General features: G+C 36.6%; 1 protein-coding gene across 1 annotated transcript in view; it reads right to left on the bottom strand.

Annotated features, from left to right (window-relative positions):
• The window catches only part of LRPPRC (leucine rich pentatricopeptide repeat containing), a 104,102-nt gene continuing 86,952 nt past the window's right edge, over nucleotides 1-17,150 (bottom strand). Inside the window, exons 31-38 of the mRNA XM_067703110.1 lie at nucleotides 14,270-14,358; nucleotides 10,427-10,631; nucleotides 8,249-8,388; nucleotides 7,997-8,112; nucleotides 5,477-5,551; nucleotides 4,135-4,219; nucleotides 2,269-2,411; nucleotides 1-160 (exon numbers count right to left, since the gene is read on the bottom strand). Coding sequence (XP_067559211.1) covers nucleotides 104-160; nucleotides 2,269-2,411; nucleotides 4,135-4,219; nucleotides 5,477-5,551; nucleotides 7,997-8,112; nucleotides 8,249-8,388; nucleotides 10,427-10,631; nucleotides 14,270-14,358 — 910 coding nt within the window. The 3' untranslated portion in view covers nucleotides 1-103. The remainder of the gene's footprint in view (nucleotides 161-2,268; nucleotides 2,412-4,134; nucleotides 4,220-5,476; nucleotides 5,552-7,996; nucleotides 8,113-8,248; nucleotides 8,389-10,426; nucleotides 10,632-14,269; nucleotides 14,359-17,150) is intronic.

Raw genomic sequence — 17,150 nt, 5'->3', positions numbered from 1 at the left:
TAACTTTTCATTTGTTTATTTTGTCCTCTCAAATACATTTAAAAAGTAACATTTTAGACACAGAATCACAAATACACACAAAACAAAGTAGTGCCGGCTTGCTTCACAAAGGGTTTTCCTTTGACTCTTTTAGCTGCTTTGCATAAAATTCAAAGCTTTCCTGTAGAGGAAAAAAAAAGGGAGGAAAGTTACAGATAAAAGTTACCAGCGGGGCTCCCCTGGTGGTGCAGTGGTTGAGAGTCCGCCTGCCGATGCAGGGGACACGGGTTTGTGCCCCAGTCCGGGAGGATCCCACATGCCGCAGAGCGGCTGGGCCCGTGGGCCATGGCCTGCGTGTCCGGAGCCTGTGCTCTGCTACGGGAGAGGCCACAGCAATGAGAGGCCCGCGTACCGCAAAAAAAAAAAAAAAAAAAAGTTACCAGCAAGAGGTGATGGTACAAAACTTAAAAACATAAAGTACTGCAAACTGGTAGCAAAGACTGCTGGGCCCACAGCGGCTGCAGTCTCCTCAAGCTTCAGCACTCTTCTCTATTTCATGAAATCACCAGTTCAGGGCCCCCAACTGAGAATTAAGGCACCAGGAGCCTCTGCTGTGTGTGTGCATGGGCAAGTGCATGCAGGTATTTACACCTGGGTATGGAAGGTTGAGGGGTTTGAAATAAACATGTTTTAGGTGACTTTCAGTTCAATGAAACAATAAAAAGGAATTTTGCACTCATGATTTCTCTTATTAAACAAAGCAAAGTAAATAAAACAAAATTTCCTAGGCAACCTACTGAATGGGAGAAAATATTTGTAAACATATATAGCTGATATGGGGTTAATAGTCAAAATATACAAAGAATTTATATAACTCAATAGCAACAGGGGAACTGAACAGACATGTGGCCAAAGAAGAACTACAGATGGCCAACTGGTACACGAAAAGTTGCTCAACATCACTGATAATCAGGGAAATACAATTAAAAAACACAGTGAGATATCACTTCACACCTGTTAGAATACCTATTATCAAAAAGACTAGGAATAATAAATGTTAGCGAAGATTTGGAGAAAAAGGAGCCCTTGTGCACTGTTGGTGGGAATGTAAATGGTGCAGCCACTACAGAGAACAGTATGGAGGTTCCTCGAAAAATTAAAAATAAAACTAACATATGATCTAGCAATTCCACTTTTGGGTATTCATCCAAAGAAAATGCAAACACTAATTCAAAAAAGATATATGCTCCCTCAGGTTCACTGCAGCATTTACAATAGCCAAGACATGGAAACAATCTAAGTGTCCATCAATGGATGAAGGATAAAGAAAATGACACACACACACACACACACACACACACACACGAATATTATCCAGCCGTAAAAAGAATGAAATCTTGTCATGTGCAACATGGATGGACCTTGATGGTATTATGCTAAGTGAAATATGTCAGACAGAAAAAGATAAACACTGTATGATTTCACTTATATCTGGAATCTGAAAAACACAAACAGAACCGAGCTCATGGATACAGAGAACAGATCAGTGGTTGCCTGAGGCTGGTGGAGGCAGGTTTGAGGAGGAGGAAGATGGGTAAAGAGGTTCAAACAGCACAAATTTCCAGTTATACAATGGGTAACTCAAGGGGATACAATGTACAGCACAGTGACTATGGTTAATACTGGATTGCATATTTGAAAACAGCTGGGAGAGCAGATCTTGAAAGTTTTCATCACAAGAAAAAAATTTTTCTTTTGTGACTATGTATGGTGGCAGATGTTAACTGGGCTTATTGTGGTGATCATTCTGCTATATATACAAATATTGAGTTATTATGTTGTATAGCTGTAACTAATATAATGTTGTCAATTATATTTCAATTTAAAAAAATCCTAGATAAAGAGAGAAAACCCAACTTACTTAAAATGGAAATGAACAAGTAATTAACAGTGACATAATATGCTTAGCTATTGAAATACAGGCCATTAAACCCTATTTCAAGTTGAAATGAAGAGGGAACTGCCCCAAGGACATTTGATAAATTCATACCTACAGTTGAAGGTCTCAGACTGACCTTGTATTTTAAACCTCAGCCCCAGAGGGCTATGTTCTCCTGCAGCCAAACCCATGGCATGACTGTTCAGTTCCCAAAGCCCTCTCTGGAGGATCCTTCACAGAGATCTAATCCTCATGTAATTAAGTATTCAACTTATTCTTTACGCATTATTATGAAGCACACACAAATCTTTAGAGGTATTTTTTTCCCCTCTTAATTAAGAAATACTCACAGGGGGTTCAGTGAAAGGGACAGACTCTCCAGCATTCTTCAGCAAAACTGCATAACGCTTTAGAAACAGATCATTCAATTTTACATCCTTCGCAGTCAAATTTTCATATAGTGCTTTAGCAGATGCAACATCACTGTCCAAGACTAGAGAAAAAGATATTAATCACAGATAAAGCCAATTTATCTTCTTCTTTTCCCAAAACACTTAGCCATTCAGGGACTCCTGGATCCCTTTATCCCAAAGCAAAGGAATACTTAACTACCTTCAGCATTCATAATCTACAAGCTCCGCCCTTCCTTCCCCACACCTCTCATTCAGCATCACCCGCTATGAAAGAGAAGGAAAATGACAAATAGCTATTTTAAAGACCCATGCTAGTTAAAGTGACCACAAACTGAAGTCTTCAATCATAAAGTAAGCATACACCATTCAATCTTCTGCTTAAAACCACACTTTGAAATTAAGCTAATCCAGGGACTTCTGTGGTGAGGAGTGTGTAAAATAAATTATGTGGAAGTCTGTATCTACATCAACATCAAGATCAGCAGCTAAACACCACCAAAAGACTTTCAATAAGGGAGGGTGGGAGGGAGGGACACGCAAGAGGGAAGAGATATGGGAACATATGTATATGTATAACTGATTCACTTTGTTATAAAGCAGAAAGTAACACACCGTTGTAAAGCAGTTATACTCCAATAAAGATGTTAAAAAAAAAAGACTTTCAATATACTCTCCTATCCTAAAATAAGCAAATGAGGAATACAGTTAGCTGCAATGACCAAAAAAAATTTTATATACATTATTAATATACATTAAAAAATCTACATACATCTATACAAGTTACACTAATACTTCACTTAACTGGATGATGAAGTAGCCTAGGAGCTAACTTCAGCTGGCTTTCTACTTGTGGCTGATTTGCAAAAATTTTAATATCTTCCCTTTTACTAAAACTTCCTGATCTCCCTGCTCTTCTCCCTCCCAATTCCCAAGTGGGATTACACAATTTAATAGTAATTTTATGCTGTTTTACACTACTTCATCTTAGTTATTACTCAATGTCTGCCAATTCCTCAAACGAAACTTTATGATTATAGCACTATTTTGAAATATATCATGTTCCACTCATAAGGGTAGAAAAATGGAGAATTCTGATTGCTCAGTCTGGTGTCCTGCCAACAATAAAATCGACAAAGCAACTCTTTACTTACCCATTAAAAAGTGAGCAAATCAGTGGGTGTCAGATGGACAGGTGATCATAATTTACAAATGCTAACATTTATCTTGATTATTGAGGAAACTTTAGACTGGTTCCCTTTCATGTGTGATTGCCTGGCGATCAGGGAGGAAACTGCTTAAAAGACTAGAATTTCAGTTGTGACTGCAGGTAAAACCTTGGGGCTCACTTTTCAATTAAGGTGATTGTTATTTCAAAGGAGTAGGTAGACCACTGAAGGAGTAAACAGGCAAGTCAAGTGGCAGTCTCAAATATGTACCCATTTTACATTGTATTAGGTTGGCCAAAAAGTTCATTCAGGTTTTTCCGTAACATCTTAGAGAGACTGGATTGGTTCCCAATGTGTACAGCCAAGTGGACTTCTAAGTCCTTCCAGGAACCTGGGATCTTACTCAACAAATCAGGGCCCCTCAAAAGATGCTCAGAGATACTTTACGTTAACACTACATGAATAATTTCATATTTTTCTTAAATACAATTTTAAAACATATCCTAAGGCTAAATAAATTTTGTACCATAAGCAATTATCTGATATTTAGGATTACTGCCTTTGAGCTGAAGACTTAGTTGACTATACTACAAATATTTAAATCACTTAAATAATGAAGTCAGATTAAACTTATTACCATAGCTTTTCATGATGGAAGTGTATGCTTCTTCCTTTTCAGTTAATTCAGGAATCAATTCTAACAAAGACTTCACAGTTGGTGCCTAGAAAATTAAATATAGGTAACATTACCATGACTCAAAAGAACAGTGAAATAAAACACTGATATATGGACATTATACCAAAAAAACCTGACAACAGCAACAGAACTGCCTATTCAATTTAATGGACTATTTTCCCTTTTGTATATCTTAGTACACTCGGCCCCCTGTATCCAGTGGGTTCTGAATCTGTAGATTCAACCAACCACGGACCAAAAAAAAAAAAAAATCCAGAAAGCCCAAAAAAGTAAACATTGAATTTGCTGTGTACCAGCAAATACTTAAATAGCATTCACATTGTATTGGGTATTATAAGTAATCTAGAGATTATTTACAGTATACAGGTGATGTGTGGTAGGTTATCTGCAAATACTACACCATTTTATACAGTCTCTTTGAAAGGAAAAAAAAGGACAACTAAATATTTTCTAAATGATGTTTGTTGTAAATAAATACATGAGTCAGAGATAAAAAGTGCAATTAGGTAAATTATTTTTTAAAGTGTGTGTATGTATGGGGGAAGTATGTGAAAATTAAGGAAAACTAGACCTCCCAGAGTTGTAAACAACCTAAATGTTTCACATAAAACAAACATTACAATTGGTGCTCAGTTTAAAACTTCATAATATGCCCAAATAAACTAAGAACAGCGTTTCTGGTGCCCACTCACCATGAAAAATCAAATCTAAAAAAAAAAAAATTTTGAAATATGCTTTTATTCTTTTTTTTTTAAACATCAAAAATAAGACTTGGTTCTGTTTCACACATACACACATACCTTTTAGTGTAAATAAGGTAACTGTACAAACTGAGAACATGAATCCGTGGCACATACCAGTTTTAAAGCTAACGGGTTCATCTACCTCATGGTTTCTACCTGAGCCACCTGACAGGAGACACTCTGCAGTAGGTGTCTCCCTCAGCAGTGCTTCTGCACTGTGAAACTTACCCAGTGACCCAAGCAACGGGATTTGTTTCTTACATTTCTAAGGGCCCTTTCTTGGGGCTCAATGCATAACTACAAGGATAGAGAATTCACTGTATGAACTTGTTCTGCATTTCCAATACAACCAAGGAGCCAGAACTGACTCTGCATCAACATCTAAAGAAGTAAACAAGTACAGGCCAGCAAGTGTTCAATCTCTATAGTATTTTTAGAAAACATCCTGAACTGACAAGCTCTTACATGATATTCAATACCTCTGAACAAGACTAGCTCATAGCATTATTGATTTGTCAGCAAGTACAACAGCACCGTACCTTTCCCGATCTCCGAGAATTCCTAATACAGTACACCAAGAAAATTGGGGTTTGTTCAGCAATTGCACCACATCTCTAAAAATTGAAACATTATTTGGTAAGTGAAGGTTTTTGATAAACAAGCAGACCAAGGTGAATATTTCCAGTTAAGAAAGTTCACAATAATACAGTAATGTATCATTACCAACAGGAAGGTCTAACAGTCGACCAATGTTTTTTAAGGCAAGAAAAAAGAAAACCAAGTGCAAGCTAGGCCAGGCTTTCATGCATGTTGTCCTTGGCGCTGCAAGTATAAGGTCTGTTTAAAAAGCAAAGGGAAAAATTCAACCAACGCTTCCACAACCACAGAATGAGGTTTAGGACTGCAAAGAAAGAGGGAAAAAAGAAACACTATTCCCCTCCAATTATACTGCCAAGCATTCACAAGTGAGCTAGGGATCATAAGGTTAATTATACATTTAATAAGGTGTCAGGGAGATAACTGCTCGTTTCTTTATAAAAATTAAAATGTACAAAGCAAGTTCTCTTTAAAGTATAATTACCTACACTTACGCATACAAAAGGACTGATTTCAATCTCTCTATTTTATAAAAGGCTTTCATTGCGATAGACAGCCAGTGCTTGAGAAAGAGACAAAAGTTAAACTCAAAAAAAAAAAAAAAGTTTATATGACAGACCAGATAAATCAAGTGTCTATCCCATCTTAGATGCTATAGTAAAATCAAATATGGCAAGACATTATTTTAGTTTACACTCATCACAGATGTCATTCTCTTAAGTTTCTAAAAGCACATTGCTCTTTCAAAGCTTTAAAACACTGTCAATACTAAAATGACTAGTATAAAAAGAACTTTTGGGGACACACAGAACATTTACACTATAAACTGATGCTTTCGACATCTGTGAATAAAGTATTCTTCACTACAGCAAGAATAATCTTTTACTGTTTGACAAGCAGGTAAAGAATGGGTAAAGGGTTTATCATCTGAAACCTCAGTCTACTGAAGGGATAAAAATGAAAAGACAGCTGTTGCAGCAACGCTCGGCTGTTGCCAAGAGCCCTAGACAGGCCACTGTGGGTACATGCAGCTCTGAAGGCGGCTGCCACATCCCCACTGTCTCCCACTCTGGACTGCTCGCTAGGAAGAGCCTTGATCAACAAGCTGGTAAATGAAATATCAAGTGTGACTTCCTAAGGAGCTATCACAATGATGTGTTAAAGCTGAATGAATACTATCACATGTCCAGCTAGACATGCATATACCCTGAGTGGGTACACTTAGGTATGTACACACAAACATAAAGCATTAGAATTTATTCTTTTCAAGATAAAACTTGTAATACTAAAGGCAACAAAACAATGAAAAGATTCCTGAAATCCCTACCATAAATTGCCTTTTCTGTTTAAAACAAAAATTTTTTTTAAGGAAAAAAAAAGGTAAACATACCAAACCAATCAAGAAAATTCTCAACTAACTAGCATTTCTCTCTCTCCAGGAACAAAAGTAAAAAAGCCTTAGAGGCAGTGCCAATTTACACGTTTTACAAAAATGTTAACGCAGAGAAATTTTTCAGGAATTCCTTTTAAAAATGACTTGGATTCTACTGTCAAACTAGATGAACTTTAAGGATCAAAAGCAGAGTTCCAGCAAATGAGTACAGTTTTACCTTCCCTATCTACTACTTAAGAGGTGCTGCAGCTTGCAAAAACGTTAAGTGAATATAATACTATTTACTACCAGAAATTGGTCCCAGGCCTCAATTTGACACAGGGAGTCTATACAAACACAGCCGTTGGCGGGATCACGGTGACTGTTTGACTGCCACCTGCTGGGAAGGGGCTCCCCGGCGGTGCCTGTTTGTGTACATTAACAGTGGCAGCTACGATCACCCACTGGTGGCGCGCTACTTTATATTTAGTGCTGTTAAAATGGCATGAATGCAGTTGTCTCCTTCCCTGAAGATTGCTAATTTAACAGAGAGTGCAGGCCACAGAGACCTGCATTTGTCATTTAATGTGTCTGTGACACACAAGTGAATAGAAAGCAAATTCTTAATAAATCTTGAATAAGGCACTGAGAATGTTTGAGTATTCAAGAGAAGCTGTACTTGAAAAGCAAACATTTCCTACTTTTTGTTTGCAAACTGTGTTGCCATGGTGATGCACAGTATTTATAGAGCAGCGTTAGAGAAATTAAACTAGGAAATCAAAGGAATTGTTTTGCATTACCTATCTGCACAGAAACATTTGTCTTTAAATCATTTTGGCAAAACATGTCTTCCCCCACCCCCACTTAAATCTAAAGACATTTCTAGTCTGATTTGGCATCTTTAAAACCAGCAACCTGTAACTTACAATACAGTCCCTGTCATGTAACCTTGATTCACGTTCAAATTTAAATGTGCAGGCAGCACCACACTTCATTTCCGGTATTCTACCACACACCTAAGTCTAGTAATTTCTTAACTGACTTCTCACAAGCCACAAGCCCCACTGCTCCATGTGTGGTGGGTCATTACCTGTAGGAGAGCTCTGGCATCATCCACCTTGCCTGCATCCACAAGCTGAAGGAAAAGATCGGTGACAGGTTTGTAAATTGCAAACTGATTGGCCAATCTCTCCGCCATGATGCTTACTGAAAAAAATGACAGGTAAGAAAAATCTTTCATTTAAACAGTGGTATAACTAACTCATCCACCAAAGAAAGTCAGTCCAGACTCACTAGAGAGAAAAAGTGCTTCTGTGTTCTTTGGCTAGAACAGCTAACTTACTCTTTTCAAGTGCTGGTTCCAACCGTTCCTCTATGACTTTTCGGAATAAGTATGCCAAGCCAAAGTACTGAAGTTCCATGGTTTGGCTCCCTGAAGTAAGCATATTTTCAATGTTTTCTATTGCACCATCTATGTTACTACTGTAAAAGAAAGTAAAATAAATTATAAGGAAATATTTGCTTTTAGTATTAATATTGCAGGCAGTTTCAGTATGAGTACTTTGGGATTCACACATGCAAGCACTTTAGGAAAAAAAGGAAATATATTTACAATTAACCAGATAAAAAACACTATGCAAGTTGAACCCAATCACATTTAGGTGGCACAAGCAATCACTCGGTGCTTTATGCTACAGTAACTGAAGTAGCTGCTTATTTTAAAAAACTGCTCTAGAGACAAGATCAAACAACTATATAGAGAAGAATTAAAGACAATAACTTAAAAAATTATTGTATCTCAAAGACTTGATTCTGCAGCTGTTTGGAATGTAAAATGAAAACTTGTTTAAATGCTATATAACTCTGGCATTATAATCTGCAACTGGTCACTAGTGCATGAAGTAAAGATAATGTATTACATCTTAGGATTCTTAAAAATGCTGATGATGTCTTTTCATGTCTCTCAACCCACAGTCACTACAATTTGTTTTTGTCAGGTAATACATAACATTTGAAAAATATTCAATTTATACTAAAATTCTCAGAAAAAAGTATCTTCACACTTTTTATTTTAAAAAATTAATTACATGGCCTTATGTAGCAAGTTATGATAAAAAATTATCTTTATGACTATCTTTTTGGTTAAGATGCTCTTTAATTGATACTTTACAGTTATGATATGGCACTCGAAATCCAAATAATCAATTTTATGTTGGAATTATTACCTGAAACAAGAATTCTCTAAAAATGAGTACACCATTACAATAAAGTTTTCTTATGGGTTTTAGTTAGAGAATTATTTAATAGTGAATAAAAACATATTCTCGGCCTCATATAAAACTCTGTTTATATGGTAACATTTAAAATTTCATCCAGGGGCTTCCTGGTGGCGCAGTGGTTAAGAATCTGCCTGCCAATGCAGGGGACATGGGTTCGAGCCCTGGGCCGGGAAGATCCCACATGCCGCCGAGCAACTAAGCCCGTTCGCCACAACTACTAAGCCTGTGCTCTACAGCCTGTGAGCCACAACTACTGAAGCCCACGTGCCACAACTACTGAAGCCCGTGCGCCTAGAGCCCATGCTCTGCAACAAGAGAAGCCACCGCAATGAGAAGCCTGCGCACCGCAACTAAGTAGCCCCTGCTTGCCACACTAGAGAAAGCCCGTGTGCAGCAACAAAGACTTGGATAATTTTTTGGATCTTCTAACTTAAAATAATCACATTTTCTTATTAAAGGAAAAGTTTAAAGTTCTATTTGGGGAAATAGTTTTAAAAGGGTGAAAAACAAAACAAAACCTCTTCTCTGCCCAAAGAAAGAGGAACAAAAAGCCCTGTAAAAACCAACATGACATTTTCGTATCACAACCCATTAAATGTATGTAGGATTAACTGCTAAAGAACATTTTTTCCTAAAAGCATGAAAAATGTCAATTCCATTATTACCCCCATGAATCTTTAACTTTGCTAGTGAGGTTAATAAAAATCAAGTTCTTATTTACTTCTACAGTAGTGATCCTCAACAAGGAATCTAGAAATGGTGGTATGAGAATCATCTCTAAATACCTCCCTTTGTGTGGATGTGTGTTGACACAGGTGGATGGGTAGAAGATGGAAATGTGTATTTTTAACAAGCTTGCTAGGCCTTCCATTTCACTATGTACTGGTAGAGTGTCACCTTCAAGTGTTGCTAACATTCAAATGAACTTATTTTTCACTTTTGCAACCAAGTGTTTCAATAAGGGCCTGGAATGTATGAATGAGAAAAGTTACCAACCGTGAAGCAAGTTTTATGAATTTGAAAATTTTGATAAATGTTGATTTAAGATTTAATTTAAAGCTAAAACATATTTTGTTAACATATAATTATTCCCTGATAGCTACAGAATAATCAGCAACTGGCATCGATACTTCCTCTGTAGTTGATACGGCTTCTAATACCCTAGTTTTACAAAAGGTGGGATTTGAGATAACATTCCTTCCAGTATCCAATGGAGAAAAAGAAGGCTCGAAAATACTCACTTCTTTATTTGTGCCAAAGCAATGTTATTGATGAAAACCATACGGGAAAGTCCAATTGAATCTTCGAGTCCATTTACCAACTTCTGAATGTCTTGTATGCTTTCTGTATCACCCTTCAAGGCACATGCCTGAATAAGGCGGGTCACTGCTATCCTAGAAGGAATCTGCTCCAGATCCAAGGCTGTTTTTAGTGTTGTTAGAGCGTCTACAATAGAAGAGCAGGTGACAGAGCTTTTTTTATATGAACCGTACTGACTTTAATGTGTTTTGAAAACTAGCTTTTAAATATGAGCACAAAATGACTATACACAAAAAGCTATGAATAATTTATTCTATATTACAGAAAATATTAATACTTTATGAGAAACCTAAAAAAAAAATAAAGATTTATTTGACTGTAAGATATCAGAGACCAGAGAAATTTCTTCTTTAAGTTACAGAGAAAATGCAGATGTTACTGACAGAATGTGGATTCCATTCAGGGATAACATTTAGTGACTAATTTCAAAGAAGTTGACAAGTTCAGAGAAATATAAATAAGGAAAAATTTTAAAAATTAAAGGCCTTCCAAAAATATGTAACCTCTACCCACATTCATACTTTCCCAGATTTTACTACACTCAAAAGATTCATGATTATCAAAATCTTCTAATACCGCAAAGATTCTTTCTTGAAAACAATGTCGCTTTCTAATCCAAAAAGGACTGATCATACAAGAAGAGCAGCCAAACTGGAACACTCAACTTACACACTAACAAATTTATTTTACACGATTACATATCTTGCAGATATTTTCTTACACTGATTTTTCGGAGAAAATAAAGCTCACCAGATTCCTAGGGAGAAACCCCTCAGGAGTTTCTTTCTTTTTTTTTTTTTTGAAGTATCATACTTACAAGTATGTGATTATGGATAAATATGGAATATCCTTCTGATTTACTGATTTAAGTGCCAGGGTAGCAAAATCATTATATTAAATAAAATGATGGACTGCAGGGAAATTGCAATACTTAGCACAACAATCACTGCTACCAAAGAAAACTTCATGGCTCTATAGAAATTAAAGCAGTGTAACCTACACAAAACTAAGACCCTCAAAGCAGCTTTCCAAATAACAGTCTATCTTTAACAGAAGAATGGGGAAAGGGTAATAAACACTCTATTAAAAGTGATACAGTAAAAGACATCATGAATTTAAGTATTTATTACTGAATAAACAATTTATTATTACTCCAAATCTACATTCTAAACCAGTGATTCTCAAATGGGGAAAAGGGAAAATAGGCAGTTTAGAAGGCATATTCAATAAAATTTTATAAATACACACGAACATACAGGAAACAAAAAATGTTATTTATACTACTTTAATAATATTATCTATAGAAAATAAACTTGATAAAATCTTAACTGGTGGTCATACACAGATAATATGGAATATTTTTATTAGCCAAGAATATTGTCAGCCAGGAGGATCTTCCCACACCAGTGGATCAAATAGCAACAAAAATAAGATAACAATGGTGATGATAGTAACGCGCATTTACTGAGCTTTTACTACATTTGTTGAGCACTTACTACATGCCAGACACAGTATTAAGCAGTCACACTCACAACTACCCTCTGAGGTAAGTAACAAATTTATATGTGGGAAACTGAGGCACAGATAATTTAAATAATTTCCCCAAGGTCATACTGTTAAGACACCAACCCAAGAATCTAACCACCCCAGAGCCTTCATCTATGGGTGCATGTGTGTGTGAAAGAGTGGAGGATAGAGGAGAAGAGATCATTTTATGTCTATCCAAAGGGAGCATGGGACCTTGGAACCGAAATCATATTCCCATACAGGGCTGGACTTCTGGACAGTTCATGATTTACTGCTTTGGGACACCAAAAGCAGTATCCATCCACACCCCTCCCCGAGTCCTTATCACACTGTCACCTAATTTACTAGTAATATTGATTATACTGCAACAGTGTGATGTATCAGCTATTAATATTCCAGAACAGCATTTGAACTGGCTTTATTTTTCTTCCTGCTTTAGATGGAATTGAGAAAAAGCAAGCTGAATTTTTTAATTGGGAGCTCTAGTCAGCCATGGAACAAAATAAGGAGATGTGGATAGTGCCAACAGCATTCCCGTCCTTGACAATGACCACAGTAGGTTAGTCCGTGGCGAGGCACTGGGAGGTGGGTTCATAGCTTCTACTCTCAACCAACCTCCAGGTGAACAGCTGAAAACAGATGTGAAATTATATCATAGTTTCTTGTTGTCTTCACAGGGTACCTAACATACAAGTGGGATAGCAGTCAAGTTAAACACTGATTAGATTCAGCTCAAAAATTAACTCCTTGAAATTAAAAAAGTGTTTTATTCTGATCTCCATGTCTACAAAATGTCATTTATAAAAATGAACTTATTTATATGGGAGCAAGTTTAATTTTTCAATGTTTTAAAATTGTTTATCAGGGACTTCCTTGGAGGTCCAATGGTTAAGACTCTGCACTTCCACTGCAGGGGGCGCAGGTTCGATCCCTGGTCAGGGAACTAAGATCCCACATGCTGCGTGTCGTGGCCAAAAAATAAAATTTCAAAAAGTAGAAAAAAATTGTTTTTAAATATCTACTTGCCAAAAAGCCTCTTCTATTGCAAAGAAAATGAAAGCTTTTAAAGTTTTAATAGCAAGCCCTACAACACTCAATTATGACTGAAGCTGTCTCTAACAGGCTGGTCCTGCCTGTAGAATACTGAGGCAGCAATTCTGCATAGGCAGAAATGATCACTTACATACTCAGTCCTAACCAGTTAGGAAGACATCCAAAGACCAATACCTCTAGGCATTACAGGCAACATTAAAGCTGCACAATTAGACAGCAACTTTCAGAGATGTGATATTATTTTATAAGCATGCAAGTGAGGAGTATATACAGAGTGAGGAAAAAACTAGGCAACACATTTAACGGTTAAAGAGCTGTTTCAACCTTCCTTAAAGAGTTCCTAAGTGTCTTTTGTTGTATCGGCAAAACCATGGTGTTACTGTATCAACTAAAATTCAAATGTAAAATTAAATGTGAAAAGATGCTTATCTAAATTTAAGAGATTCATCATTTTTCCCCTTGGGAGCTCATTCATAAGACTATCCGATCCAAATCCATTCCTCTGCAAACCCATAAACAGCCTCTACCAAACAAATGGCCTCATCCCAACCCTCCCCAAAGTCATCTCCACATTTTTCTGATGTTATCCTCTTAATTCAAAAGCTCGAAACTCGAAACTCCAAACAAACACTGTATCTTACTGCTGTTGGCATTACGAACTATTAAAGAAGTATTAGATTAAGTTTTAAAAATCAATATTATAATCACTTGGTGCACAATCCCACACATTTAACACTCAATTTAACTCATTTGCTAACTCACATACAACCAACACAATATGCAAGAAACAACTGCTGGGAATTGTTTCAGATGCTCTAAAGTATGTTAATTTCCAGAGCAAAATGACTTGTGCTGTGAATTTTAACGCACTTGAAAGCCTGTACTTTCTCTCCTTCTGCAACACAAATTTTGCATGTCTGAAGAGCTGTGATTCATCTTAAGAAAACCCATCTTGTGTTAAATGGAATGGAAACTGGACTAAGTGGTCAAATGACAAGTACATTCATATTCAAGCTGTATTATAAATGCATGTACAGTAATTTACGTCTCTCAGCTACCACAAAAGGCTCTTGATAAGCAGGTAATTTGCTAAATGGACTCCTTTATCCAAGTATTCGAAGGGCGTTACAAGAAAAATCTGCAGAGGCATTAATGTGACGTAAAGGTCAAGCATTGTGACATACCTTTCAAATAATCCCGCCTAACTTGCGTTATGATGAGGCGGCTGTTGGCAGCATCGTTCAGTGTGAAGCCCTTGATGTGGGTCTCAGCGCTAAAAGAAGCAGACATTTAGAAAGGAATTACTGACATGCTTCTGATACGATAATAAATGGTTGAGCACCAAGGTGAAATTATAAAAACTACTGTTCATATGTTAAAAATATTGCTGCAAAATATCGACCTGGAGACAGCTTTTGTGTTATCCTGTCAATGGTTATAGAAGGATAATTTTTTTTTGCATTCTGACAGATGACAAAGTTGGAAATGAGCAACAAAAGAAACAAAGTACAAGATTTTTTTTAAACAATCGGTTCAGATTCTTGAATGCTGACATATTAGATGACTAAAATAACTGCATGCCCTGCATTGTTCTGCTGTATCCTAAGCTGGATACTTTTTCCTCTTTTTTCTACACTCACCATAATTATAAAATGTAAAACTATTCTTTCGGCAACAAAAATGAGCATTTATTTTCAGCACTTTATATTTTAAATATAAACTAAAGCATATTACTAACACCATATCATTTGGCTGATTAATTTTCAAATTTCTGTCATCTAGATACATACAATTTTTAAAGGTGAACATACTGCAGAACTAAAACCACTACTACATTAAAATGTAAAATTTCACACAATCTTGTCCCAGCCTTAAATTTGAAACCCAACTTTTTTTTTTTTCCCCGGTACGTGGGCCTCTCACTGTTGTGGCCTCTCCCGTAGCGGACCACAGGCTCCGGACGCGCAGGCTCAGCGGCCATGGCTCACGGGCCCAGCTGCTCTACGGCATGTGGGATCTTCCCGGACCGGGCACAAACCCGTGTCCCCTGCATCGGCAGGCAGACTCTCAACCACTGCGCTACCAGGGAAGCCCAACCCCCCCCCAATTTTTTAAAACTCAAGAGCAAAAACTCGCTTTTCTTACGACTAAAACCTACATAATTTAAAAAAAAAAAAAAAAGAAAGAAAGAAAGAAGAAGAAGAACCCTAGCCAGAGATGATTTGTTTGCTACATTGTTTGCATATCTCCTGTGATGAAATTTCAGCATCCTTAATGCCCCTAGGCTTTATCTCCCAATTAGGAAATCTCCACAGGTCAAAAGGAGCAAAAGCAATTGCTGCCATTTGCCTTATCAAGCTCAGTGATGATCTTGCTGCCAACAACCTCGGCCTACCGACATGAACATCTAAGCTGAGCAGATTGCGAGAAAAGCAGGGTCACTGCTAAATTACTCTCGTCAATCCCAAGAAAATCCTCCAAAGACACCATGATGTGCCCATCCTCTCAGTCACTTTCAGCCTCTGAGGTTCCCCCCTACTGTTCCTGGGGGAAGGATTTTTTTATCCCCCCAACGATCCTCTTAATCCCACCAAAGCACCCACTGCTCAGTTTGACTTTTTTCCTTTATCCCATCTGTCAAAGCTCTTAAGTCAAAAACTCATACATGAGACTATAAACTGCAGAAAATAAAGGATTTACTTTCTCAATCTTTAGCATGATTAAATAAACAAGCAGACACTATTAAAATTAAGCTCATTTCTTATGCCAACATTATTACATGTATTATACCATATTTACTTGAAAATATTACCTAAAATTCATTAAAACCATAAGGTAACAAAACTTCTGACATCACACTTGATTGTCAAACCTTTTGAAAATCTCAAAACACAGAACATTTTTCTTTTAATAATCTCTTGCTATCTCAAGGTGTGTATTCAATATATATTTGAAAGTGAGGATAAATAGGAAGAAAACTCTCCCCAGTTCTATTACATGCTGAACATATATTACACATGTAGAAACTGACCAATCACAACCAAAATATATTCCAAACTGGTAAAGGGAGAAAAACTACAGAAGGTACTGGTGATTCTGCAGTGTACTCATTCATACAATAAAATAAGAGCAGTTTACTTCTGAATCATAATTTTGATCTTTCCTTTTGGAAAAAAATCTAGTACAGAGATGCCAAATCAAACTTCCTTGTGATAATGAGAATATTCTTTACCCATGTTGTCCAATAGGGTAGCCACCAGCTACATGTGGCTACCTGGCTACTGTGATGGAGGAATGGAAACCTTAATTATATTTAATTTTAATAATTTAAATTTAAGTGGGCACTTATGGCTAGTGGCTACTGGACTGGACAGCACAGAATTCCAGACATTTTCTTTTCTTTTTTAGAACTGCTAAAATAAAGGAAAAAAAAATTGCAGAGTGAAGGGGTATCAATCTTTTAACTTACAATCAACTGCAAAAATTACTCTGTCTTAACCAAAGAAGATAGTATCACATGGAAAGGTTCATATTAGAGATTTCAGAGCTATGACTGGTCTATGGATTGTACTTATATAACACGCACATAGGACATTAGGCAGTGATTAGAATTTATCTTACTTTGGAAAACAAAAACTGGCCAATCCAGTAAAAACCATCAGTTATTAATTTAGCATTATTTTTAGACAGAATAAAATAAGAAGCTAGTAGGAACAAGAGAAAATGAAGTGCTATTCTTGAAAGATAAAGCAGAGCTAATCACCACATGATTCTCAAATTTCCTAAGAATAGAGTTCAGTGTTAACAGAGATTTAAAATAACAATTCGTAACCATTACTGCTCTATGAATAAGCAGTTCCCCTCCATTGAAAGAATTCACTATACCTAAATTTTTATTTTGAAACACAAGGAAATGTTGAATTCTAACTAAAAATGAAAGAAAGTCATTCTTTTTTTCTTTCAAAAATTTTAAAGGCATGTGTTACTTTTGAGGTTCCATTACTTGTTGGGAAGGTTAAGTAATCTTAAACTGCAGAAATCTCACTAGTAGTCATGTGAATCCGC

The sequence above is a fragment of the Pseudorca crassidens genome, chromosome 14 (assembly GCF_039906515.1).
Source record: "Pseudorca crassidens isolate mPseCra1 chromosome 14, mPseCra1.hap1, whole genome shotgun sequence".
Taxonomy (NCBI): Eukaryota; Metazoa; Chordata; class Mammalia; order Artiodactyla; family Delphinidae; genus Pseudorca; species Pseudorca crassidens.
The sequence above is the reverse complement of the archived record's forward strand: the minus strand, read 5'-3'. Positions and strand labels throughout refer to the sequence as shown.